At 46.7% G+C, this 26681-nt stretch overlaps 1 protein-coding gene across 2 annotated transcripts; it reads right to left on the bottom strand.

Moving 5' to 3' along the window:
- Positions 1–2216: 2216 nt before the first annotated feature.
- G3BP2 (G3BP stress granule assembly factor 2) lies at positions 2217–25620 on the bottom strand. Of its 2 annotated transcripts, XM_058837166.1 has the most exons (12): positions 25439–25620; positions 18574–18692; positions 16405–16486; positions 15196–15369; positions 14207–14297; positions 13202–13304; positions 11523–11703; positions 10461–10559; positions 6548–6650; positions 6162–6290; positions 5857–5975; positions 2217–5095 (listed from the first exon to the last, which is right to left on the bottom strand). In XM_058837166.1, the coding sequence occupies exons 2-12, from the start codon at positions 18666–18668 to the stop codon at positions 4826–4828; spliced, it is 1446 nt and encodes a 481-aa protein (XP_058693149.1). In that variant the 5' UTR covers positions 18669–18692; positions 25439–25620; the 3' UTR covers positions 2217–4825. The 2 variants fall into 2 exon arrangements, with proteins under 2 accessions (XP_058693149.1, XP_058693152.1); XM_058837169.1 differs by lacking the exon at positions 10461–10559.
- Positions 25621–26681: the final 1061 nt, after the last annotated feature.

Here is a 26681-nt window from a genome sequence, read left to right as displayed (position 1 = left end):
CCCCGAGCGGCCGCCGCTGGCACAGAGGCCCGGCTGGGAGAGGGGGAGCCGGGTCGCATTGCACACGAGACTCCAGCAGCAACACACGGGTCTCACACTGCAGCCCCCTGGGATGAAGAGGCTCATTTTTGCAGGTTGTTTTATTACAGTGGAACACGAATCTTGGTTGACACTCCTTTACCTCCAGAGTCTTTTTCCTTTATTCATTCCCGTAAGCAGTTCGATGGAGTCCCAGGCCTGCTGCAGACTGCAGGAGCACATCAGCAGAGGCTGACACGGCAGGGAAAATCCAAGCGCCCCTTCTGGGGGAAACAGCAGCAGCTCTCACCGCCCCTGCGATGCTCCAGGAGAGGCTGTGGAAGAGCAGCCGCCGTGCTGTGAGCCGGCCCCGACAGGCTCGTGTTTCCTCTCTTTGCTGAGGAGGGGAGCTGACCCGGTGAGGGGACTCGGTCCTGGCCATGCCAACAATGACCCGCCCTGTCTGTCCCAGACCCACAAGCCCTCATGCGAGCTCCGGGCAGAGCGCAGCCGCTCCTTGCCGGCTTCTGGCCGGGCAGTGCCCAGGAGGTCACACAACAGCCGGATTTGTGTCCTTGGTCCCTTCGGACAAATGTGGTGACGTTTCCCAGAGCAGCACTCACGTAGCTGCACTTTGGGACTCGCTGGCTGCGAGGGCTGCAGGGCCCAATGGGTTTCTGTGGGCAGGGAACTTGCAGGTCCTTGGTGCCCCGCTGTAGCACTTGTGCTTTAGCTACTGAAAACTGACTGCAGCGTTAGGGACAGGCATGCAATGAAGCCTGCACTGCCACAAGGCAGCCAAGGGGAACATCCTGTCAGCAGCTGCAGAAGCTGCTCTCAGCTTTCATTCCTGCACACAGACACTGCACTTGCCACTGCTCCCACCCTTCTGAAGGAACAGCAAGAGCTGCAGCACCACTACCAAGATGTCTCCTTTCAGCTCAGGCCCAGAAATATGAGGCAGAGCACAAACCAAAGAGACGATGACTTACTAAGCTGCAAGAAGGCAAGCTTTAACCAGACACCAATGGCTTTCCCAAGGATTATCCAACAGCCTGCTATCTTCTTCTACCATGTCCAATAAATCATCCTTCCAAGCTGTATTTATCCACATGACATGCAGACCCCCAGCAATCGCTATACTGCAAAGGCACCGGACTTTGGAAAGGTACCGGAGCGTGGGCACTGCCAGGGGAAGGGGCGAAGCCTCTGCAGCACCAAGCAGGCTGCTGCTTCCTGACAACCCTCAGCTGTCCTGGCATTTCCTCCTCTTGAACAATTCATGGCACAAGTAAAGCCAGGTCCCGGCTGACCGGCTGTGGTGTTTCAGGCAGCATTATCTCCTGCCCTGCCCCTCAGCCCAAGATAACACGAACCAGCACAATTTACCTCACAACCTGAGGCACCAAGGTCTGAAGGCTGCAGGCCCCCATTGGTGGCAGAGGGATTCGTGTTTCTCTGGAAATCTTTGGAGATCAGCAGATCTTGTAGCTGTGGAAGATGCTCCTCTGAGGAGTTTTTGGCGACTCTGGCTTTGGGAGTTGTACAGGATCCAGTCTTTTCATTCCAGTACTCCAACTCACACAACTGTATTACTTTTCAGTCACCTCCTAACTGCCTTTTATCAGGAAACATTACAGCCAAGACATGCCCTCAACAAGACACAGCCAACAGCAGCCGACAGCAGCTTCAGAGATTCCATGATTTGGCCACACCTTTTCTGTGAGCAGTGCAAGAATAACCCTTTCACCGATCTTTCTGGCTAACTGCCAACAAACACAAGATGTAAAGAAACGGGAACTGGGGAGCAATCACTTGTGCACCATCAAGACTCAGTGACAGTAAAGCGGAGAGCAAGCAGCTCTGGTCTGTTGATCTTTACAGACAGCTCAGCTGATGCTCCTCCCAGCACCACTGCCGTAACCATTTAAGCTGTATCCCCCAGGCGGATGCTGCAGAGGAATCCCAGCTGGGACACGTCTGAGAGGAGCTCAGGTCCTCCCCGGGCCACACACACCCCAAGGTGAGAGAAGCCACCAAAGTCAAACACCTGAAAGCACATGATGCTGTGCTGCTGCAGCTTGCCGCTGTCACCGGCCAGGTCAGCAACGATGTTCTTACAATCTTTTCTGTGAGCGAGGGCTGCCAGGGCTCTACAGCCACCTGCATGCAAGAGAATTAGGGACATGGATAAATGCTGCAGACATCAGTAGTTTATTGGTATGTTTAGTCAAAACACATTCAGAATGGAAACTTAAAAGTAAAAATACTTTCCACCTGCAACAATTAAACTAGAATCTACTAGCATATAATGCTTGACAAGTTACAGCAATAAAGATGGTAATCCACTGTCTCGAATACCTACTAAAGTCAAGATGGTCAGCCAAGTTTGTTGAAGTAGAACTGTAATGACAAAATACTCCCACCATTCACAAATCAGCGACTAACAGTAATGGTCAGTGAATCCCTTCCTTTGCTCTAAGAGGTACACGTACTATTAAGAGGGTCAAGAACACATAAGAGTCCACAGTACAGCAGGTGAGCTATCACCATGTAAACTTCTCTGGATGATGTTCCAAGGGTTCGTGTCACTTAAACAAGAAGCAATCCAAAAAGCAGAATGGCTCAGGAGCTCTTTTTACTACTCCGTTCTTGTTGTCGATTATTTCCAGTGCCATTTGCCATACAAACGAATTAGGTGGCAGCAAAACACCACAGCACTACAGAAGGAAAAAAAAACCTCCAGGCTACACAAACCACACTGGTGGCAAACTGCTGACCGACGACAAGCAATTTGTCCGAGGGCTTCAAACCTAACGAGTGGAGTTGTGTGGCGAGCACTTCAAGTACTACAGATTTCCAGGTAACAGCTGAAATTGCAAGACCTTCAACGAAAAAACCTGAAATATGAAAATGCCAATCGGTAGAAATGTGTCCCAGAAAAAAAAAGCGTATGAAAATAGTGCAAGACTTACCATGGAACACAGAAGACCTCAAGTCTGGGAGAGAACAGACAGATGCCACTTCCCCTCGCCTAGCGTATGAGAAAAGATGTGCAAAATCTTCCACGTTACTGGAAACCAGCAAATGATTGCATAATCCAGAGACAGACTGCCAGGATGCCCTCCCTGCTTTTGCTTGAAACTGCCCTTCTTTACTTTGAAGTCTTCCGTGTTCAGGAGCAGCCGCGGGCGGTCACGCTTTGCACGGACGCACGCACAAACACCCCCTCTGCTCGCGAGCCCGGACGGCGGTGCATGTGAACGTGCTCTGGGACACGCTCCACAAACAGCTCTCCACACAGAACACACCGCTCACACTGCACAAGAGGATGCCTCCTTTCTATCCGTCCGGCCAGAGCCACCTCAGTGCCAACTTCAGCTCAGAGTTATGTGCAAAATGAGTACAAGTTTTTAAAAAAGTGCAACTGGAAAATGCAAGAACTTAGGAGCCGCTGTTTAGTTCTCTGAAAATTGCAGTATCCCCGTTTGGTAAGCTCACCTTCACAAAGGATGCTTAGGCCTACCCATTACGGGCTGGCCAGAAGCGTCCGCCGTTCTGGACTGACTTCTGAACTTCGGGTCCAAGAGAGATTACAACTCCACTTTCTTTATCTCTGACACTGACTAAAGAAAAGAGACAACCTGGAGACTACTCGGATGCCTTCATCCTCCCTTCCCCCCCACTGCAATAAAACCAGGCGAACTTGTTAATTGAAGAGCAAGGTGGAAGATCATTTTAGCAACGTTTACTCATTGAAAGATACTGCAATTTTTTTAATACAATTTTCCAATTATTTCCTTTAAATGCTTTGCAGCCGCTTGGCTTTGCAGCACAGTACTTCATACACTATACTGTACAAAATCACCAGCAAGACTGGAATGATGTATTCATAGAAGGCACCATCATGCTTATTACATTACCAGAGAACTCCAATACAGTCAAGACAAGTTTCACTGTACAACGCTTCTCGAAGGGGGAAGGGGAAGGAGGAGTGTGTTGAGCAGCCATCCCTGCACTGAAGAGGGGCAGATAGAAAAATCTGACGTGAGCTATCAAACTTGTTGCGTACTCAGGGCTACGACTCGGAAACTCTGGGTTCTGGTTACAGCTAACTGCATTCCTTCTGGAACAAAGGTGTAGTCTTATTAAGGTTTGTGTGTGTACAGAGGTTGGTCACAGCAAGCAGAGCAGACGCCCGCATCGTTCCCCAAGCTATTCTGTCTGAGTAAGAGGATGAAGGTTTTCCCTCCGATGCCTCCTGCAGCTGTCAGTACAAATGAGTTCAGAGGACCCATTAGTGCATTTTGATGAGTGCGTAAACACGAGTTTGTTTGGAGCCGAGTGTTCTAAGGAGGAGAAAAAAAAAAAGGCAAGCTTCTCCAATTGCACAAATTGCACTATCTGTGTTTCCAACAGTAGTAGGCAGAAACGGTAACACTTACACAAAATGTGCAGCAGAGGGTTTTTGACTGAAAGGATCTGAATTCTACTGGGCAGGTCCTTTAGTTCAACTTCTGTTGCAGATTGTTAACCGGTCTTTTGTTTTGTTTCTTTTCCTTTTCTCTTTATTTTTAGTCCTCAATTCTCCAAGTACACATTTATAAATTAAGAGTGTGACTCCTGTTGTGAAACTGGGGAAAAAATGTCCACCTCAATTTAAACTGGAAACCAAAGGATGTTTTCACATCAAAGAAACGATCAGAAGGGCTGTGTCACATTCCAAAGCTGAAAAAAAAAATTAACAAGAATGCAAACACGATGGATAATGTACCACTGCCAAGACTGTCTGCCCACAGTGGAGATTTCAGCGACGCTGTCCAGTGAAACGGCCTTCCATCTGCCCGGTTCCTCGTCCAGAGCCGAGTTTTTGTGCCATGCCGCCTCGCGGGGGAGGTCCTCTTCCGTCACGGTCCCGCATCATGCCGCCACCCACTATTCCACGGGGTCCACCCGGGCCTCTCTCGTTGCGGCGAATATCCCTGCGCTCGTCGCCGCCGCGCGTCTCTCGCTCACGAGCGGCTCTGGTTTTTTTCTCCTCCACGTTCAGGCGCACCTCGCCGCGGAACATTATGGGCTTATGGGGAGAAGCGGTCAGGGCACACGTTAGTCACCGCAGCGCAAAGCCCCTGCCACAGCAGGCACACCAAAACTCTGCACTGCCTGAGGGCCCCGGCCTTCCTTCACGTACACGCCCGAGACAAACGTGACCTGTGTTAAGGGTTCCCTGCAGCACGCCAGCTCGGCCCTAGAGAACTCCATTTCTACATTTGCTCGGGCACGCAAGGAATTGAAGTGCTTGTCGCAAGCCAAAGCAGTGCTGTCTTTAGCCTCCTCACTGCCAGCTTTAGCCTTTGCCCTTCAGGGTCGAAGTTCCTGAAGAATTGCTCTACTAGGTCTCACTCCCACATCACGGAAAGGAAAACTGGTTCTTTCTCCCCCCTGCTTCCTCAAAGCAAAACTGCAAATAACCCTGCTCCCACCTCTGGACCTCTGGGTATGGAATTCAGAGATCTATGTGATGCCCTTTGAAAGGTTACCTGTTCCACTTTCAGCCAAAGGATCTCTAAAAGTAAGTCCTGAGCTCTGTGTGGACTATTTTGTATAGAGGTAGAAAACCCAAATTCCACATGGTGCAGTTTGAGGAACGCTGGCACAGCTTTTGAAGCTGCACAGCACTCCCGACACAATGGGTATCCAAAAGCGGTTTTCTTTCAGCTGTTTTTTGAATGCCAGAGCCAATGGCAACGCAAACTAGAAGGGCCCACAATACTTGTGCTTTAGGGCCTCTGGTCCATCCCTGGAAGGGGATACTCAGTACCCAACACCAATACTTACTTTTGCAACTAAAATTCGCTGCACCGGCTCAGAATCGTCAAATACCACGAATCCAAAATTAGGCAGTTTTCCTCCCACTCCCTTAGTATTTATGCGAAGTTCTACCACATTTCCAAAGCCTGCAGAAACACAAGGGAACAGACATTTCATCGAAACCCACAGTGCCAGCTCTACACCCTCTGCTCGTTCCAGACATCTGTAGTGTGGCACTATGTAAAAGCTTATCCATGTAGTCCAAATCAGTGTTAGGGAAGTTTTTAACACAGTTTTCCATCTCAGTCCCTGCAGCTGGAATCACTACTTACTCATGAAGAACTCTTTCAGTTCACTTTCATCAATATCGTGTGGCAAGTTCCCAACAAAGAGCTGGTGGCTGTCTGGGTAGCGAATTATCCGACGATTATCCGACTCATTCTGCTCCATGTCTCCCCTTCCTACAGACAGCACAAAGAGGAAGGTAGAACCACTGAGGTCAAAAGATGAGTGTAAATCTGGACAAACACATCTGTGGGCAGCAACAAGCATATTCACACTCCAGCCGCCTTGGACTCCAAATCATCTTCCCTCATTTCTAGTCGAAGGCAGCAGGCACAGGCAATTCATGATCAGGCAAACACGACACAGGTACAGCCAAGGCCTCAGCAGACACCTCTCCCTAACTCAAGCAGACACACAAGCTCATCCACGTTACCTGGCCGAGGTCCTCGTGGTGGAAAACCCGGTCTTTCCCTGGGACGCTGCTCACGAACGCGAGGAGGTTGAGACTGAGCTTCGGGTTTCGTTTCCACTCTTGGCTAAAAGAGGAGAATGTGCATTATTTAACACTGGCCTGTGAAAAAACCCCAAACCCCCAACTAACCAAAACAAAAACCCCCACAACACAAGACATGGGTAAGTGGCATGCACAAAACAAACTCTGGAAGATAGATATTGATGTCAATGTGTCTGGGAGTGGTTTTTTCACCTGTCTGAATTCCTCTGTACCAATCCAGGACTGCAGTGTTCATTTATCATTGTTAAGAGGTGCAAAGCAATCTCTCAATCAGAGCATCTCCCCAGAACAAGCCTAAGGTGAACTTCCCATGTTTGACCAGGCATTGAGACCCCAGTGTTCGTTATTCACAAATCCCTCAGCCTGACTTAAATCGTAGAGGGCATAAAGCTTCCTCAAGCCAAGCTCAAACTTCATAGATTAGGAGGCAGTCCAAGATGAACACAGATGGGCAAATCCCATGCTCTGTCCAAGTCCCCGAGGAATTATTTTCCTCCAGTGCAGAACAACTATACGAAAACTAACAAAAACAAAGAGGAGGACAAAAGCCCTTGGAGGCAAAGTAAGTATTTCCTGGAATGAGTTTCTACAGACTACCTCTTTGGATACACTTCAACTTTCTTCATGTCAAGACCACGATGCTCAAAGTACACCCTTTGTATTCAGGTACTAGAACCCCCATTCCAATTTTTTGCAAGCAAAAGATTTGCTTTATCAGAAACAGACAGAACAATAAAAATGTTTCTATGCAGGCTGCTGGTCACTGAAGAAATTTCCAGTATTTCTCAAATTCCAATTTCTTTACAACAGTTAAGCAGCTGATGGTATGCTGGGTTCCTATCTTAGAATAACAACATTATCCTTAGGAACACAAGAAACCACAAGCAGCCTGCAAGTAGGATTAAACACAAGGTGAACAGCTATAGGCCCAGCCTGCTGGGGGGAAGTAGTTTCATTAAACATCTCCCTTATTCTCCTTTAAGGACTCAGGATAACTGTTGGTTCTGGACAGAGTACTCCCCAGGTAAAAAGGACTGGATTTTACAAGCAACACGCAAGTGTTACACACCAAACCAATGTCTCGGCCCTCCTATCACTTGTGCTCCACACACAGCTAGGCATCTGTCCCTACAACACTTGTAGGATCACTTTCTCAGTTCCAGGAACAAGCTCAGAAAATCAGCCTTCCTGTTAAATCTTGTTCCATTGTATTTCCTGAGTCACTGGAGCACCTCTGCCATCTTTCACTCACACATTGTGAGCGTAGCAGAAATTACACCTCAAAAGCAAAACTTGATACCTTCAGACCCCCATTTCTCAGATAAGCATGGCTATCAGGCTCAAACTCCCTCCTTCTGTCAGCCCCAGCCAAGAGCTGCCAAGCCCCTGATGTCCTGCTGTTCAATTCCCACTAACAGTGACCTTGTAGCTGCTGGCTTTGTGTTTGGCTGAACTTCTCACCCGGCACACAAACAGCTGATCTCCCTGATTGTTTTCTAAGGAGTACCATCCTTTTTTATAGAAAAAGGCTGCCTCAGTGCCTCAGGAGGAAAGCCCTCACACAGAACTGTGCTCCCCAAAACACTGCCACGACTGGCAGCACCACAAGACTCCAGATCAGGGCTGCCATTTACAGCCCAAGCAGCAGCTCACTGCAGCTCATCTTCCAGCATGTCCCAGCAAGCACAGAGCGGATGGAAGGACACTGAGTAAGAAGTTCAAGAGACCCAAATTACCACAGGAGCCAAGTATGCCGCAAACCTCGGCCTGGTGGAGCTTTGACAACCATTAAGAAAAAGGTGGCATTGTCTCTTCTCTTCAGTAGCTCATTCGGGGAGGGAAAGGAACTCACCCCAAAAGACAAGAATCAGGCCCTGCCTACCCCTGCTCCTCAGCAGCCCTATGACAAACAATGCAGTAATAAAAGTCAGAGGTAAAAACAACTGAAAATGCTATAAGGGAAAGTCCCAGTTTATCAAGGTAGGCAGGTGGATTTCTAATCATCTCCAATTAGAAAAAGAGCAAGAAATGCTGACCTGTTCCACTCCACAGCTGTAAGGAAACAGCCCTGAACTGCTTTATATCCACACCAGTCCGTGTGCAGTCCTTTGAGGAGTTAACACTACAGGGACTGTATTTTTAGCCTGACAGAAGTGGGGAGGGGGGGGAACTGGAGTGATGCAGAGAAATGAATGAGCAGAGCAGTTACTTCTTTCTAACATCACTGACAGCAGCTAGAACAGCATCTCAAAGGAGCCACCCACCCACCCACCAGGGCATCTCCTGTCCTCCTTTACATGCACAGTGTCTGGTATAAATGGATCCATGAGAACAGGAAAAAGCTGGTACTGGTTTGCAGTTTCTTGTTCAGGTGCCTTTTCTACCAGATTTCTACACACCGTGTCTAAAATATTTTCAAGAAAAGGAGCTCAGAACTGACTAATTCTGTCTGCAGAAGAGTTGAGAGTTGAAACTCCTGCCATATCAGTATTGCTCAAAAACTTCCATGCACCATTACTTAAAATATCAAGTCAAAACAAAAGAAATCAAAAGGCATAGAGCACGACAAGCAACAGAGGCAACACGGAAGAGTTTAAGGGGACATCTATGAGCTGTCTCCTGCTCTCCTGGGCAGATCATTTGAAATGGTTTTTGCAGCCATATTACAACCATCCACCCTCTCTGTGGCAAATAAATTAAAACCAGTTTTGGTTTTGCATAAGGAAAATCTATCCTGCATTATAAAACTATGTTTTTACACGTTAAACACCGTCTAAGTGTTCAAAGCCCTGTTTAAGCTGATGAAGACAAACAGACTTCCCAACTCATTACACAGCCTTTATTTGATGTCCATGATAGTCCCAGCAGAGCAGAAGCAACACCACGTAAGGTGTTGGGGATTGTTTAGGTAGTTTTCTTCTATTTTTCTCTTTTTCTTCCCTCTTTCTTTTTTAACATGCATTTGGCTGAAGGCTAGTCCTAGAAAGGGATCTCTGTTACCACAGAATTGAGAAGAAACCAGTTCAAGAACAACAGCTGCGGCAACCCAGCTATCCGACTGAGAACTGCAGCCTTGCAGAAAGGTTGGACAGGAGCAACTCAAGCTACAGCTCTCCGGTACACCCTATCAATGCACAGGGGCAAAGGACACATTTTCTGTTTGAACACTTTCATACAGATGGAGGAAGCTGAATTCAGAATTTAGAATGTCTCACACCACCTTGGCATGAACAGCACGTGAGCTGTCACCAGGTCAAACTTGCTCTCCTTCCTTCCCTCATCACCCAGTCAACCTAGGAATGGGAAGATAGCATTGTCCCGGCAAGGAAATGTGAATCCTTCCATTCCTCACACAGTCATAAGTTGGTACAGGGTTCTGTGACAAGCTAATTACCCGTGGATAATGAAACCCAGCATAGTGCTGTGGATGTTAGCCTTACAATGCAATCCTGCACCTCAGAAATGGTGCGCTCTCTTTTTGCTGCTTTTGGGCACTTCCACCAATGCCCTTTTCAAACACACTTCAGAAAAGAAGCATTTTGTGGGGAATTGGTGTTTCCCCTTTAAACCAAAGCATATGCCATTAAGTTAGGTAAAAATACCCGAGAGCGATTTCCTGTTTCCACAAGAACAGATTTTAACGTTACCATCACCCAAAGTTACACCTGTTACGTGGTCGTGCCTTTACTTGCGACAAGGAGGTGAGTGCATTAACATTTAACACACAATTAATTTGTGCAATTTAAGTCAAACAAGTTGATCTGTTAATTTAAAAAACTGAAGCAGTTTGCAGAAGTAATGAGACAATCCAAGGTGTTCACAGATGGGTTACCTGTGAGACTGGTGCTTTAACATGGGGTGGAATTCCAGAGGAAGAAACAGTACCACTAGGAGGCAGGTTTTTACTGGTCACTGAAGCCCAAGAGAAAGCCTGCAGGAAATGCAACAAACCTAGGCTACTAATCATGGCAAACCACTGACATTCCTACAGGGAAACTCGTCCGCTAAAAACACACTTTTGGTTCATATCTGACTATTAAATAATGGTTGTGCAAGCATTACAATGGAGGTACATAAGGGTTTGCAGTTCCGGCTGTCTGTGGATCCCAAGGGCACGGAACAAGCGCGTGCCGTGCCCACTACCGCTGCTCGAGTGAGCCCAGTGCCCTCAGCATTCCCAGATCACTGCTTTCCGTGATGCAACCAAACCTAGGACTGAAAACCCTGGAGTGTAAAGTGTCTTTTGCACGAAGAAAGGAAGCGGATGCCTGAAGTTACAATCAAAAATGGAGAAGAGAAAAAGCATTGGGAAAAAAAAATACGGGAGACACACTGGAGCTAGAAAATGACCTCGCTCCACTCTCCCCGGCTGCTCCCAGCACTCTGCAAGCCCGCAGGTGTAACCACACCAGAGGAGGCACGGTGTGCACTCTGGTCTTTAAGATTAGGCATCATGACTGTAAGGAGACAGTCAATGCCCCCAGACTGATTTTGAACCGATGCTGCAACAATTTTGCGACCATCAGTGCGTTCCGTTTCTTTCCAAGGAAAGAGCAGCGGTCCCCAATGTATGAGATTTTTGGTAGTGGTAGCTACAGGTGTTTTATTAACATGCTAACTGCACATTTAAAAATGCCTACACACATGCATATACCCACACACACACTTTACAAGAGCTTACAGTCTACAGTAGGTGATGAGCAGCACTCAAAAGTAACATTTTTTCCTTTTTTAGTGAACCTTCACATTTTTGCAAGTTCAAAGGTCAAGCCTAGTTGTTCATACAGCATGACACTAAAGAGAGGTACCGGTTTAGCCACCCAAATAGGAGAAGTTTAAAGGCCAATCTGGTTTCCACCTGCACTTAGTAGCACAGATATGACTTGTAACTAACCTTTGGTGGTTCTTGTGGTAGCGAAACAGGTTCTACAGGAGGTGGAGATGGAGATTTCTCTTCTAGCTCCTCAAGGGTCTTTTCTTCTACTTCAGCTTTCAGCTCCTCAGCTTTTGGTTCAGATTCCAACTCTGGCTCAGGCTCATGAGAAGATTCTTCCAGCGCCTCCTCTATCCCATTGCTACAATAGTCAAATGCATTTTATGAGTTTATCAATTGCTTTGCATTTTATCACATTTTGTAGGCTGTGCTATGACAACAGCTCTGCTACGAAAAAGATCCTTGGGTCTCCATTTGCTACAATGTGGTTTGTACCTATACAATACAGTGAGAAGTGAAGCTGTACTCCCCTACTGGGTACAAAACCAGATTTTACTTCTGATGAAGCAAAGACACATTCTACAGTTCTCTGCAGAGAATCACACAGACTTTCAACCCTGGAGAAGAGGTGCTCAACTCAAGAACTGCCGCTTCTAAAAGAATACAAATACAGTGAGGACCAATGGACTATTAAGCTACACACATAAACAAAGCCATTTCTGGAATGAAACCTACTGTTTCTTTACCAAAATGCTACACAGCTTCCTTACCAAAGCAGCTGTGAGTCCCATTTACAGAAAATCACATGCAACTTCTTCTCTGCTCTGTGTGGCTGAAATGTAGGGGGTCTGAGTATGTTCTCTCTTCAGGCACCCCAAAATCCTACCTTCCTCCAGTCACCTCTGTCGCTACAGCTCCTGCCACAGGTGGCCACATGCCCAAGTGACTCTGATGAACGATGCCTTTACAGCCTCTTTCCAAATGACACAGCAACCCCAAAGTAAGACCTGACTTCATGCTTTCAGGCATCCAAAACTTTCTGCATTATCTGGAGCAAGCCACTGCCAGAATTCCAGCAGATTCCACTTTTCCATCAGATTTCTCACGAGGAGCATTAAGTGACTTGTGCTGAGCATTACCACTGATGCACTCAGCAGCTACTGTCTAGCGATGTCATGCATGTTTTTTTTAACAGGGGAACCAGAAAGTTGGTTCTGGCCCTCATTATACCACTCATATGTTTAAGAAAAAATGCAGGGTTTGGTGTTGTTTGTTTCTTTGTATTTTTCTTACAAAATCATAAATACCTTTGTTCTTAAGCTTGCTTAGATTTGCAGACACTCAGGACAGAGAGCTATTCTTCCAGTACAGCAGCCTCTCAAAAAGTACATCTTTCAGTTCCAAGTGATACCCAAATTTGAGTGACATATCAAGATGTTCCTGCTCAGTGCAGGGGGTTGATGACCTTTAAAAGGTCCCCTTCAACTCAAAACTATTCTGGGATCAACCATGCTTTTCTTAATGCACCAGTTACATAAGTCCTGTCCTATCAAACATACTGTTCCAAGTCTGAATTACAAGGATCCCATTAAGTGTGTTCACATATGTGTGTCACTCCCTTTTCATCTCACTCTTGAGACCACAAGTGAAAATAACTAACAAACATAGAAAACCACTCCGTTTCCTCTCTTCCATAAAGAAGCAATGTCTCAAAATAATGTTAACACAGATCCCTATCAAGCTAAGCAGATTTTCCTAAATTACCTGTTAAATCACATCCAGAACCTAAAGCCAAAGCAATTCTGTCTGTCATTTTTATTAAAAAAAAACAACTTCATATAATAAAAAGGACTTCTTACGTTACAGGATGGTTTTCATAATAAGTACTGCTTGCATTCTCTTGCACAGGTTCAGGAGATGGTTGTCTTTCCTCCTGCTCCTCTTCCACCTCTTCTTCAGACTCTGACACAAAAAAAACCCTGTCATCTCTTACTGATCTCCACAAGTGTACACGAGCCGCAGTTAAAACAGAAGCATGTGAAAGCAGTAATCAAAATAAAGCTTCACCAAGAAAACATTGCAAAATCAGCTGAAAAAAAAGATAGAAGAGCCTGCCTCTCAGTCAAGAGGCCTGGCTGTTTACGATTTTCACAACAAGAGGAAGCCAGAGACATATTACTGCTAGGAAGTTCTGGGGGGAGATTTTGAGGATCTTTCAAAGCAGCGGGTGGTTTTCATTTGGTGGCAGTGAAAGAGAAAGATTGCACTATTACCTCATAAATCTCAGTGCCTCAGACTAAGATGAACCTCAGCTAAAAGGATGATTGCCTAAACTGCTCAGTTCCACAGAATTGAGATGAACAAATTCCAGAAACCACCCAGTGAACACATGTACAAATGTTCTGGCTACGCTCGGATTGAACAGAGAAGAAAAATCCCAACTCAGGTCCAATTCAGCCCTGGGTAGCAATGAATTACCGCGTGTGATGATGATGAAAAGTGAACTCTGTGTCATATCTGAAAACCAGGTAGGACTTTCTCTTCAAATCACGTACAGAACTGACTGATCATAGGACACAAGTGTGCCTGCTGCAGCTACAGCAGCAGAAGCCCTGCTGCTCACTGCTTCTCTGTCAAGCCTCAACATCTGTGAGCCAGTTCAGCCTTTGGGGAACACGGCACTACTTCAGGACCTTCATTTGCCAGAATGTTTTGGACCAGCAGAGCTTCACTAACAACAGCCCCGTGCCCCACGAGAAGGCAACACAGTTTGCATCCCAACACCTCCATGAGACACTTCTGGCAGCTCTGCACACAGGAGAGAGGAACAAGAATGACACAAACCCTACGCACGCAGTCCTCACCTTCATCAAGCTCTCCTTCTGAATCCCCAAATACTTCATCTTCGTACCTGAAGATATCGTTATGGACATAGAACTTGTTTGGAACAGATCCCTGTCAAAGAGGAACATGCAGCATTTAGCAAAGATGGAGTGTCAGCAGGTAACAAAAGGATGGACTACAGACCTAAGTTTCAGGGTACACACAACGTTGCAATAGGACTATGTCACTAAAGTTACTTTCCAAGTTATTTTTTTCTTCTCTGAGCACACAACTGAACAGTAGCTTCTGCCCAACTGAAAAGGGAAGTTTCGAGCAGAATAAAATCTGCTAATTTTGCTAAGTCACGGCAATCCTGGGTTTTAAGTAAGTGTATAGCCCCTCAGTTTCACTGAGGAATTTCCATTTTCCCCATTACAAAAACCTTACAATAAAAACTCTCAAGTTTCACGGGGTGGCCCATATACTTACAGCGCTGTGCAGGGAAACAGTGAAGAAATTCAACATGAACCTGCAACATTCATCTCAAACCACACAATAGTTTGTGATGCAGCGGGGGGAAAGAAGTAGAAAGAACACAAGACACCTTTTACCTGTACCCAGCTTTGCTCTCACCAAGAGCTAAATGTGAGCAGTAACTTGTGCAACCCACACTCACATTTGCTGTTAGACTTGAAACTACACAGCTACAGCAGAGATTTGGTCTACAGAGCTGAACCTTATTTTTAAAAAAATACTATCTGTGCCACTGGCAGCTCCCAAACACAAGCTTCAGTGTTCTTTGTAGTACTGCTCCAACACTTCAAGTCTGAGGAAATAGAACAGCTCAGGAGAGGTCCAATACACTCACTTCTCTGCATTCACACACTGGGACACATTTAATGATACTCTCCAGACCGAGTTTTAAAGCCAAGTCCTATTTTTTGTCCCAGTATGACCAACTGTAGCTCCAGGTGAGGTCAGTTTTTTCCCATCATGATTTGAAGTTTGACACAGTCTAACATACACTTACTTCTGGAGCAAGGACAAAAGTCTGCATGAACTTCCTCATCGGCTGCCCGTTGTTTGACAGCTCTCCCATGACCTGCACGACCACGCCGTCGCTCAGAGTGGCATGAGCATCCACGTGCCGGATCTTGGTGTGGCACTCACTGAACTGCAGCGACATCACCTTCTTGTGTATCTCCTAGAAAGAGACAGATATGTTCCAGCTGCAGTGACCTCTGTACGGAGCTTTACACCTTTCACCCACCTGAGTCTCAACTAACCCCAAAAGAGCACTCTCCTGAGGCTCAGGAGAGAAATACAGGAACCAACAAGTATCTTTCACTCACAACAGTCTTCCTGAGCTCACTTAATTGTTAATCAGAAGAGTTTCACGAGGATTCAAGTATTCCTCAGAGTAGTTAAACAGCATACAACTTGCTATACAAGTTTTCCAGCCATTTTAAAATCTAGGACCTATTTAAGGCTTTAATTTTTTTAAGGGCCTGTGAAAGGGACAGGATTTAGCTTGTGTTATAAAAATAAACAAAACCTCCTAAAATACCCAACAATAATAAACACCAGCCCCAAAACAAAAACCAAGAGCCCAAACCAACCCTTTACTCATCATCAAAGTACCAAACATCACAGGAGCGGGGAACATCTGCAATGCCAAGATTTTTGTGCTGCAAATGAAATTGTGGTGGTGAAGGGAGAAGAAACCACACCTGCCCTAAACAAAAAGGCACAGTGCTCAAAGATGTGGCTGCCACATGAAGAGATGTCCTAGGTGACAGACAATTCTGATAATGCAGTGCAACCAAAGCAATCCCTAATTCACTTCATTCATTTCTTCAGATAGTTATGTTCCACTTGAACAAAACTCCACTTACACAAGAATTTTATGGAACTCAAAAGATCAATCCTTTCCTGAGGAATTACTTCTAACTGAAAGAAGATACATTTATATCCCAAATCTACCAGGTCCTCTCGATTTTGTTTCCCATCCTAAAGGTGGTTTCTGCAGCCCAGATGCAAAGCTGAAGAATCAAACACAACTGCCAATGAAAGCAGAAATAAGCAAACAAAAACCCTCAAGCTAACAAATTCCTATTTCTCTCTGAACAGGAAGCAGTATCACAATCACCAGGTAAGAAAGTCAAAGTCATTGGTAAAGCAAAAACCTTGATTTATTCTGAACATTAAGGAGGATTACAGGACAAATTTTAATACTCACAGCTTGACCATATACAGCTTCTTGCGGTTTCCCACTGGCATCCAGTCCTCCATGAACATAGGAAGAATTCCTGCCATAAAACCTGCAAGCAAAGAGATGTGAAAGTCACAGAAGTGAAAAAATAGAACCACATCCAAAAAGTATTTTATCCAAAAGTTGTAGAGCTCAATTCTTCACAAATGTCACCAGATTCAGGAACCTCCAAGAATACAGGAACAAACAAACTTAATATTCAGCAGTGCAGTTTGCCCAAGGTGGCGTAGCAGACTCCTAAATCAACCTCAACCTTTTGCTTGCTTCCTTTAAGGAAGGTGGCCATTTTGGCTGGGAGGTTCTTTACCCTCAGAATCCCCTGCCTCTGACAGAGGCATCATCCCAGCCCTCCTGCCACTCCTCTGAACTCTCTTCTCTTCACAGCCTTGGCCAGCACCGAGCTCGTGGTTTTGATGTTTAAATACGTACACTCGCTTCCAATATTTTTCTTACATTTCAGAGATCCTTTGGCACTTGCATTCCATTTCCACATTTTGAGCCTAGAATAGTCTGATTCAGTTTGGATTGTTACTGTCAGCTTACAAGGCACGTGACAAATGCTTTGTATTTTCAGTACATTTATATTAATAGAAAACCACAATGTATCACCCTGTGTTCTTATTTAGGAGCATGCTTTGCCTTGAGGGTGATTGCCGTGAGGTGCAGATGCTAATCCGTACCTTTGTTATCCACCCTTGTACGGTACACATGAAATAAAACTGTCATGAAGTACTTCTATGAACTCAGTGTCACGCAGAGTGGACAAGAATACTGAATATTTCTCTCTACTTGAAGGAGCCAGTGCAGAGGGTCAGTGTACAGAATTAAACCCTAGAACTTCCACATTTCCCATTTCTTGCTTTATTCTACTGGACTTAGAAAATCTTTTTAGTTCTACTTCTGTGAAAATACAAGCCCAGGACCTTTACTCCCTTGACTATGTCCAGAAAAAAGTCTGGGACATATCAGATTGTTTTCTTTGGTACCAACCAATCATGGTTTTGAGCATGGTCCAGCACCTCCTAACAGCAATACAAAAAACAGAAGTACAAAAACTTAGCTGAAGCAGTGCACAAGCAGATAGGAAAACATCTCTAAAACATTTCTCTCTATATTCCAAAGCAATCTCTCTGAAAGCCAGCAGTTCTTAATAAGGGCCTTCAAAGGGGACCAAGAGGTTTAACTTGCTACTAAGGAACTGCTCAAAGCCTCTGGGTGGTAGAGTCCCCAATTAAATGGAATTAAAGACTTTTGGTTAAGGGGCCAGAAAAGCCTTACAAATTCAACTGAAATGCAACAGGCATTCAACCAGACCGAGCAACACCCGTTTAGAGGGAAAACTGCTCTCTGCTGCTCCTAAGGCCTGGGCAAGCTTTAGATAATGACCAGCAACAGGATCCCGTGGCTCTTCTCATGCTTTTAGCAGGATGAAACAATAACACTTGCTGTCCTAACTCCCTCAGCGCTGCAAAGAGCACATCAAGCACCAGGAAACCAGGGAAACCCAAACCTTCCTGCAGCAGAGAGCAAGCTGCTGTTCAGACTAACAGCAAGATAGAGAGGGAGGGTAAGACACCCTCCCTGGAGAACATCACTCACAAGAAAGGCAAATGTCCTCCATATCTGAGCCTGACCAGAAGAAAGGGGCAGCGGTGGCAGAGACTGCAAGTGGCCAGAAAACATTTCATACAAGCAGCTCCAGAGCTGGGTAAGATTAACCCAAACCAGATCAAAGCCCCTCAGACTCCTCTCTGCAGAGGTAGTAAAGGGAAATTCCACAGATGCTGTTGTTAGGGACACTTTCAAGTGGACAGAGAATGTTCCTGAGCACAGGGGAGCTTGCTCACGAGTATCTATCCAGCCTCCCCAGCTGCAGCAGGTATTTCTGGAATCTGTCCACATCACCATTTTATCGCCTTGGAAGGAACACACTTTTCCACAGAAGAAATACCTTGATGACATGCCATACATCCACATGATCTGACTTGGTTTGCAGTAAGATGAAACAGTTTTTCCGACAGCCCAGAACTTAGCCAGGTTCATTTTCTCCCATGCTCAGAAACTAATGTCTGATTTAAAACAAACAGGACACACTTTGGTTCAAAAACTTTCTCACTTGGTGAGTGCAAACATTACCTGTGCAAGAAGTCAGGAGCTTTGTTTAGCAGAGTGTAGTACTGTCTCACGAACTCCCGCCCTACGAGCAGGGGACTTGGCTTCTCCATCACCATTTCTTTGGTACTCAGTGTCAAACGCTGCAATGGAGAATATTCACGTCAGTTTGAAGGCACCCCTAAGAATCACAACTTCCCCATGAAAGGAAAAACACTGTGATATTGGAATTGAAACAATTATGCATAAAGGGCCTTCCATCACTAGAAAATACTCAACCAATTCAGGACACCCTCTCCCACCTCTTTTGAAGAATAAAATTTCAGTCGATTCATGTATTACTTTGATGAAAAGGGAACAGTGGGTACAAAGTCCCTTACAGAACAGGTGCTTTGAAAAACATAAAAAACCACCCTGAAATGAACAAACAAAAACCATGTTAAAAATCTCCTGCACCACTTATTTATGCCTTTGGCTGATGAGTATTTTAACAACCCAGTTCAACAGCCCTGCAAAGCAGACAGGAATACATTATATCACGGCAGCTGGTACCTCTGCTTCAAAAGGTTACTGTCACGTCTGCAGGATGAAGATGGGAACACCAATATGAAGTAAGCACCAGTGGGCTGGATGCACATTCCATGGAGACAGGGAAGGGAAACCTCAGTGCCCCAGAGATGACTAAAGTCTTAGGTACTAGCTGTCCATCCCAACTACATTTCTCTTTTGTCATAGAATTATCTAAGTTGGAAAGGACTTTCAGGGGGTCACCTGCCTCAACCTGCTATGCTCCTACCTATCCATGCTGTCCCGCAGATCATCCATGGCATAAAATAATCCTCAGTACTCTAAAACTCTTTTTGATGGCTTGCCAGTACCCAACGTGCTGCTTTTGCCAGCTCACTTGAGACTACCACTGTCTGCAATCATGAAACTGCCCCCAGTTCTCACACAGATGCTTCATCCACTTTTTCTCTCCAAAAATTAATGTGCATGCGAGGCAACAGGCAAAGAAGACCAAGTCAAAAATCCACGTTTCCAACTTGGGAGATAATCCTAGAGTAAAATTTTTTTGCTTTTTACCAAAATAACCTTGACCCATCAATCCAAACCAAGGGTCAAACAAAAGACTGTTTGCAATTACAGCCAGACAGCACATAAAGCACATGAGGTGAAACTGGGAGACTAACCTCAGCTTAAGAAGGGCCTCTGATAAAGGTAAAACACACACAGGAACACCACCACAAACGTGTCAGATCCTGCATCATAGCGGAACTCCAAAGAAAAAAAGCCCACATACTTGGCTCAAATAGTTTACACCTCACAGACAGCCCAAAATATCTCAAGCCAGCAATCCAAGGCACAAGACAATGCCCAGAAATGCTCCCAAATGCATTAGTCAGGAATCACACCTGAAACAAGTCTCAAAAACGTGCAGCTAAGGCAGAAGGCAAAGCCTGAAACACAAGTCTTGAACCTGGAGATAAGAAATCAGCAAACTTATGACAGGGTTATCCAAAACCTTATAGTAATATAGGGTTTTTAAATAAACCTCTTGATATAGCTCAACAAGACTCTGGAACACAGTATTAGTTTTGCCTCACAGGAAGCCCCAGAGGAAGTAATTATGTGAATGTGACACAAAACCAAATGTCAAAATACTAAGGGACATCAAAGATTTGAGCAGGAGGAAAGGAAAAAAATCAAAATATGAGCAATTTGAGGATCTTCCCAACACAACTCATGCTCCAGCAAGGGTATGCACCAGGAAATTCTGCTTAGAAACCAGCCTTAAAAGGACATCTCTGTTTCTACAGGTGAGACTATGCTTTTTTTCTGTTCCCCTGCCTCACAAGCAGATGAACACAAAACTGGTGACATCATCTTCACCGTGAGCACGTGGGAGAATGCACAAAGATGGAGCCTCACCAGGATTGTTTCAAAGAACCTGTTAAAAAGCAGGTGATAGCCAGCACATGTTCTTATGAATTTAGCAATAAGCAAAATATCCTTGTTAACAAATTGCTGGCATTCCTCAATCAACACTGAAAATGTCCCTGGGTATAAAACCCAATAATCTGACAAGTCACTACACTACACGAGATCTGTACCACACTACATTTTTTCTTCACTGGAAGCTGTCCGATTTCCTCACCACGCACTCTTCCACACTTCAAGTGACAGCACCACTGATTTACATGACACCATCACATAATTTTGGAGGATGTCTCAATACAATTCTTCACCTGTCTCAGTATTATTTCCTTTCATTATTTCTTCAAAGATCTCAATAGGGATATCAGAGCCTTAATGAACTGTTCAGGTCTCCCAGGTCATTAAAAGGCAGTGAAATAAAATCAGAGCTACTCCTTGCTAGCAGCACAAGTGCCATGAAAAAAGGTTTTCAACAGATTAAAACCTCCAAGTGTCCCAATTAGAGCAGCACCTTCCTAAAGTCAAGGACCCGAGCTTTAGCAGGCCCAGGGGGTTTGGAGGTAAAGACACCAGTGGAATTTAAGCCCAAAGTCAGGGCATGAGCACCAACAGTTTAAACAGGCCAAATTCACAAAGAGCGGTATCTCCACGGCTCCCAGGCACCAAGAGAAGCCCCAGCAGTACCAATATTCTATGAAAGCTCTATTTCCAGTTTCCATCAGCACACATTCAAGCATTGGGGAATAGCAAACTAAGAAAGAAGACTTCTTCCCAGCTGAATGTAATGAGCCACAGTCTTGGATCAGCCTCAGTGCAACGTGGAATCTCTTTCTTCTCAAGACAAGACTCAGAGGTGAGGAACCCTATTCCAAAACTAAAGAATACACACACACACACGTGCCAGTGAAATATCCCTAGCAACTTCAACTGGTGCAACTCAAGTTTATAACAATAACTTCAGCCTACAGACAGGATTTCTTTCTAGAGAACAAAGATAATGAGAGAACTGGCACAGAAAGGAATTATTTGTTATTTGCAGGCAAAAATAAGCAAAAAAAGAAGAGCAGAAAAGGTAACTTCCTCCAAAGAGGAACTGCAGGGTACTGAAATTCTCAGTAACACCTTCTGATGGCCATGACAAGTAAAGCAAGGAATCAGCCCTTGCAACAAGGTGAAACTGCTGAGGGCTCATGGCACGAGGTACAGCCCACATAGAGAAAATTGTGCTGAAGTACGTGAGAGTCAACTACAATCATTTCTCATGTCCACACCCAGGTAAGAGCATGCAAAATCACTCAACCTCTAATAATCTTTTACACAAAACTTTATTAAGCTGTGTTTGTCCCTTCTTTAACTGAATGAAAAAAACCAAACCTAGGAGAAACCAAACCCCAAATCATCATCCATCAGTCTGCACCAGAGGGCAGCAGCAATTTGTTTCTGAACAAGAAGTGACGACTGCTACGTGTAGAGTAGAGAAATGTTCCCTGGCATGCATTTTGCTCAATAAACAGCTCTGACATTAGCAAAGCTTTTTTCTCCTATAATTTATGTAAGCATTCTCATTACTATTACTACAATTATTATTATTGTTATTATTACTTCCCTTGCGCTGCAGAAAGCAGAAATATGACTTGTCATCTGTGGCAAAGCACTACAGTTACCCCAGGCCATGACTGAGCTACACAACAGTGGCCTACAGGCTCAAAATCAGGTATCCAGAGAACAAACTGCTGCACAAAGCCCTTGCTTGTGCCCAAAGAGGTATTCCAAAGCCACTTTTATCCTGTTTCCAGACAGACCAACAATAGTGAAGTTGCCTGGACCTTTCATCAATTCTACCTGGGGAAAAAACAACTGAAAACAAACAAACCAGAAAAAAGATGAACTGAATTCTGACAGCAGCTGAAAAAAAGCATGACCTGAACTTGAACATAACCTCCATCAAGAGAAATTTCGAAGCTCTGCATGGGAGCTCTGGGCCTCACCAGTTGTTTTAATAAAAAACCATAAGCAAATAAAATTTTGTTTTATTGGCAAGCAAATCTCATCCTCTGAACAAGTCATGCATAGAACAGTTTGTCCATAACTATAGGCACACAGGCATCAAACTGTCATTTTATATAAATCTGCAACAGGATGGCTCATTTGTACATCCACAGGTTTACAACTCTTGTCCAAGTCGCTAATCAGATTTGAATACACCACTTAAAAGGAAAATAAATTTCAGAAAAATGTTCTTGCAAATCAGGAAGATGTTCCTCACAAAGCAGGCACACCAAGCAGAGCCACAAGGGGCACTGTACGGCTTTGCACATCACTGGAGCTGAAGGAAAACAGAAGGGAAGGGGAGAGCAGCTTTCACAATGTTGGACATGTTTCTCCTGAACCCAGATTATCACTTTCAAACTGTGTTTCTTACCGTAGACGAGCAAAACATAATGCCTTTCAGGGCGTGCTTGCTCCTGCAATCTGTAAGCACAACTCTGAGATGCCATCACTGCCACGCCTCGAATAAAGCTAAAAATCCTAACTGAGAGCCCAGCAGGCCCAAGGCAGGGGATCCGACACACAGCCCTGAAAGGGCAATCAGAAGTCCCAGACAACACCCCAGTACTGCCAGTACCATCTCTCTGTCATGCTCTGCAAGGTCAGCACCCAGAGCATCCTCCATCTGCAGCAAGGACCAGCAACCATGTGTCATCTACCAGAATCCCTTTGATCTCCTTTACCTATGTGCCACATTCTGAACTGGCTGAGCTCAAAGGCACAGCACGCAGTTCCTTCAAATCAAGCTCTCCTGAGAGGCTGCTTTAGTTTTGGTTTGTGGCTGGGGTTTTTTGGGAGTTTACCAGTACATCGCTGCCATGGGGACCATCCTCTGGGCAATCGAACTCTGCAGTCCAAAAGGGTCAACACCCACCCAAAGAGCAGTAACAGCAGTGATCTGCTCTGGGGGAGCCATTCCACCTGAGTGTCATCACCTGAGGCCAGGTTTGGTGCCTTTCTCCTAGTGTCTCAGCAGATACATCTATTAGTCTGACATATTCACCTTGCCATGATATTTGAATTGCAGCACAGCCCTTCATTTGTTAAATGCTTTCAAAAGCAGTGACACCCAGCATCTTAAGTGCTACAGCAGAAGACTCAAATCCAACACTGCCTTGAGGTACTGTGGTTCCTCAGTGCATTTTCAGTGCTGTAAAATTATCTTAAATCTGAGAATAGATGCTCAATTTGAATCCTTGTTTCCATAAAGGAAAACATTCACATGGACATCACCAGCTATGTGGATGATGGACTTTTGGTTTTCTCTTCAGTTTAAGCTAGTTTTCACAGAAAAGATTTTACACTCCTAATGAAAAAATCATCTGATACAGATCATAATTTCACAGAGCACAGCTCACATCTGCCAAGCACACTATTCCAAGAACACTTGCAGCAGCAAACCAAGACAATGTTTCTGACATCCAAGCAACTGGGGTTCACAAGAAGAGATCCTTAAAAACTACAAGCTTTCCTAGGGGAGGTATGGCCCTGTACCCACAATTAGAATGGACACAGAATGCCTCTGGAAGGATAGTTAAATCAATGCCAGAAGTAAAGCAACATCAGTTTGTCAGCAGCCACTTCTCAGCTCAGACGCCAAGCTGACAAATCCTATACAACTTGCAGTGCTACAGTTACAGAGCCACGTTACATTCAGAAACTTGGGCATGGATTGATATAACTTCCCCTGTTTCTCAACTCTCCAAAAGTATCTTGGGCATCTTTACACCTCTTTCTGCCTGAAAGCAGATCATTTGCACACTGAACTGAAGGACATACAGAAGGCCTGGGAGTTGCCAGAGCAGCACACAAGGCCACAATAACAATATCTGTACGACTGACTACTTTCTGGTTGAAATGAAACAGTAATCTCCCAGTATCATCTCATTCTCTCCTGTGATAGTCCTTTTATGCAGTGGCACCAAGCTCACGGTCCAGGCTCACCCAGCTACCCAAGGGAATTAAAAGGTTTTTTGTGGAGATGTTCCTGGGAATCCACACAGGAACTGCACTGACCTCCGAGGTGAAGGGAGGCGAACCCAATGAGCTCAACTCAGGTGACAAACAAAAGCAACACAGAGAAGATCTACTCAAGGCATCCAGCTCTGCAGAATAAAAGGTGCTCACAACAACTGCGATATCACTCTGTGTACAAACAGAGCAGCCCAGGTTACGACTGAGAAAAGAGGAAGCACAGAAAGGTGAGGTCTGCAGAGCTGGGGCAGCCCTTACAGCCAGGTTACCACGGCTGTACTAACTTGTAGGAGAGCAGAGGGGCCCGCTGAGCCGAGGATGGGGACCTAAGGGAGCTCCAGCAGCACGAGCGAGGCGCAGCAGCACCCTGCCCATGCCGAAGCCTACGTACCTCTGGAGGCCCCTGCACAGCGATCGATCCATGAAGTCAGACGGGAAGCGGCGACCGCAGGGCCCAACACCACAGCCAGCACAGAATAACGCGGGGCTTGGGGGCGCTTTTCCCTGGCCTCCCCGGGCGAGGCGGAAGATCCGCCAAGGTGACGGCGAACAAAAGCCACCCCCCCCGCCCCCCCCCCCTCGCTCCGAGCCGAGCCGGGAGCCAGCGGCCGGGGCGGGCAGCGAAGGGCAAAGCCGGGACGCGGGGCGCTGCCCAGCTCGGCGCCTCAGCGCCGGTGCCCTCAGCCCGGCGCGCGCCGTTCCCGCCGCTGCCCTCAGCCCGGCGCGCGCCGTTCCCGCCGCTGCCCTCAGCCCGGCGCGCGCCGTTCCCGCCGCTGCCCTCAGCCCGGCGCGCGCCGTTCCCGCCGATGCCCTCAGCCCGGCGCGCGCCGTTCCCGCCGCTGCCCTCAGCGACCGTTGAACCGCCGCCCCCCCGCCCCGCACACAAACAGAGCTCGCGCCGGGGCCTACCCTGCCCCCCCACGCCGCTCACCTAAGGGACAAAAGTCTCGGTGCGCGGGGCCGGGGCGCGTTTTCGCCCTCGCCGCCGGGAGCTGCGCGGAGCCGGTCGCGGCGAGCGTGTCCCTCGGGCGGCGCGTCCCGCGGCGCGGGCAGCACAGGGCGAGCGGGGCGCGGCGGCGGCGGCGGTGTCACAGCCGGGCGGGCGGGGGAGGGCGGGCGGCCGCGGCTCCCGTGCGTGCCTGCGTGCGCGCGCGCGCCTGCGCAGAGCGGGACGACGGGCGGGGCGGCCAAAGGAAGGGCGGGGCGGCCAAAGGAAGGGCGGGGCGTCCCCGAGCGCTCTCGGCCAATCAGCAGCGGGCTGCCGCGGTGACGTCAGGCGCGAGCGCGTATTTCCCGGCAGCGGGGACGCGGCGCGCGGCCGAAGGTGTCGGGGCGGCGCTCTCGGCAGAGTGGGCTCCGCTCTTCGCTCCTGCCGTAGCTGCTCCCGTTTGTGCCCGAGTGTCCGGCCCTTACCGTGGCCTTAAGGCCCCTGTGTCTCTTGTGGAGCGTGGCCGGGCGAGTTGGGTTCCTGACCCTCCTTGGTGTTGCCCACCGGAGCTGTTTCTCTGCGATGGCGGTCTCCAGCCTGGAGAGCCACGGTGCGGGCAGTGTCGGGATACGGCAGGGCTCTGCAAAGAGCTGTGCCCCCATCCTTTGCTCAGGAGTTGGCACCTTCTCACTAAAATAGAAATATTTTTGAGTTATGCTGAAATAAAAGGCTACCCGTGATTGCAGGGTAAATACCAGGTAACTCTTTTCCAGGGTGGCAGAATTCGCCCCTTGTAGTATTTTGTGTCTCAAGAAGACAGCTGGGGCGCATCAGACACCTCTTTTGGAAGCAGCTCGCTCTCTTAGGGTTGTGTCTGTGAGGATGGAAATACTGAAATAAAATTTGGGTTGTGGAAGAACCTGGTGTTGTTTCCTGTTTTCTTGCTAAGGACCAGAATCTCTTTATGCCAACTTGGAACATGTCGGGTGAGTTCTGCTGTGTGTTTGCACTGGCCCGGAATGGGCCTTGGATCATCACTCTTGGGAAGGGGGGGGGGGGGGGGGAATTTCTCCTGAGTTTTGATTATCTGAACACCTTTGGTTTAGGAGCAGGGGTTTCTTCTTTTCTCAGACTTGTTTTGCTGCGAGTGGGCCATGAGGTGTAAGAGAATGTGGGCATTTCCAAGCTGGGGCCCTTGTGAGTGAGCTCCAGGTGAGTTTTGCAGCAGCAGGCTGAGGGGAGAGGC

Source organism: Poecile atricapillus, chromosome 4 (assembly GCF_030490865.1).
Source record: "Poecile atricapillus isolate bPoeAtr1 chromosome 4, bPoeAtr1.hap1, whole genome shotgun sequence".
NCBI lineage: Eukaryota > Metazoa > Chordata > Aves > Passeriformes > Paridae > Poecile > Poecile atricapillus.
Note: the sequence above shows the minus strand (reverse complement) of the source record. Positions and strands in the feature narration are given on the sequence as shown.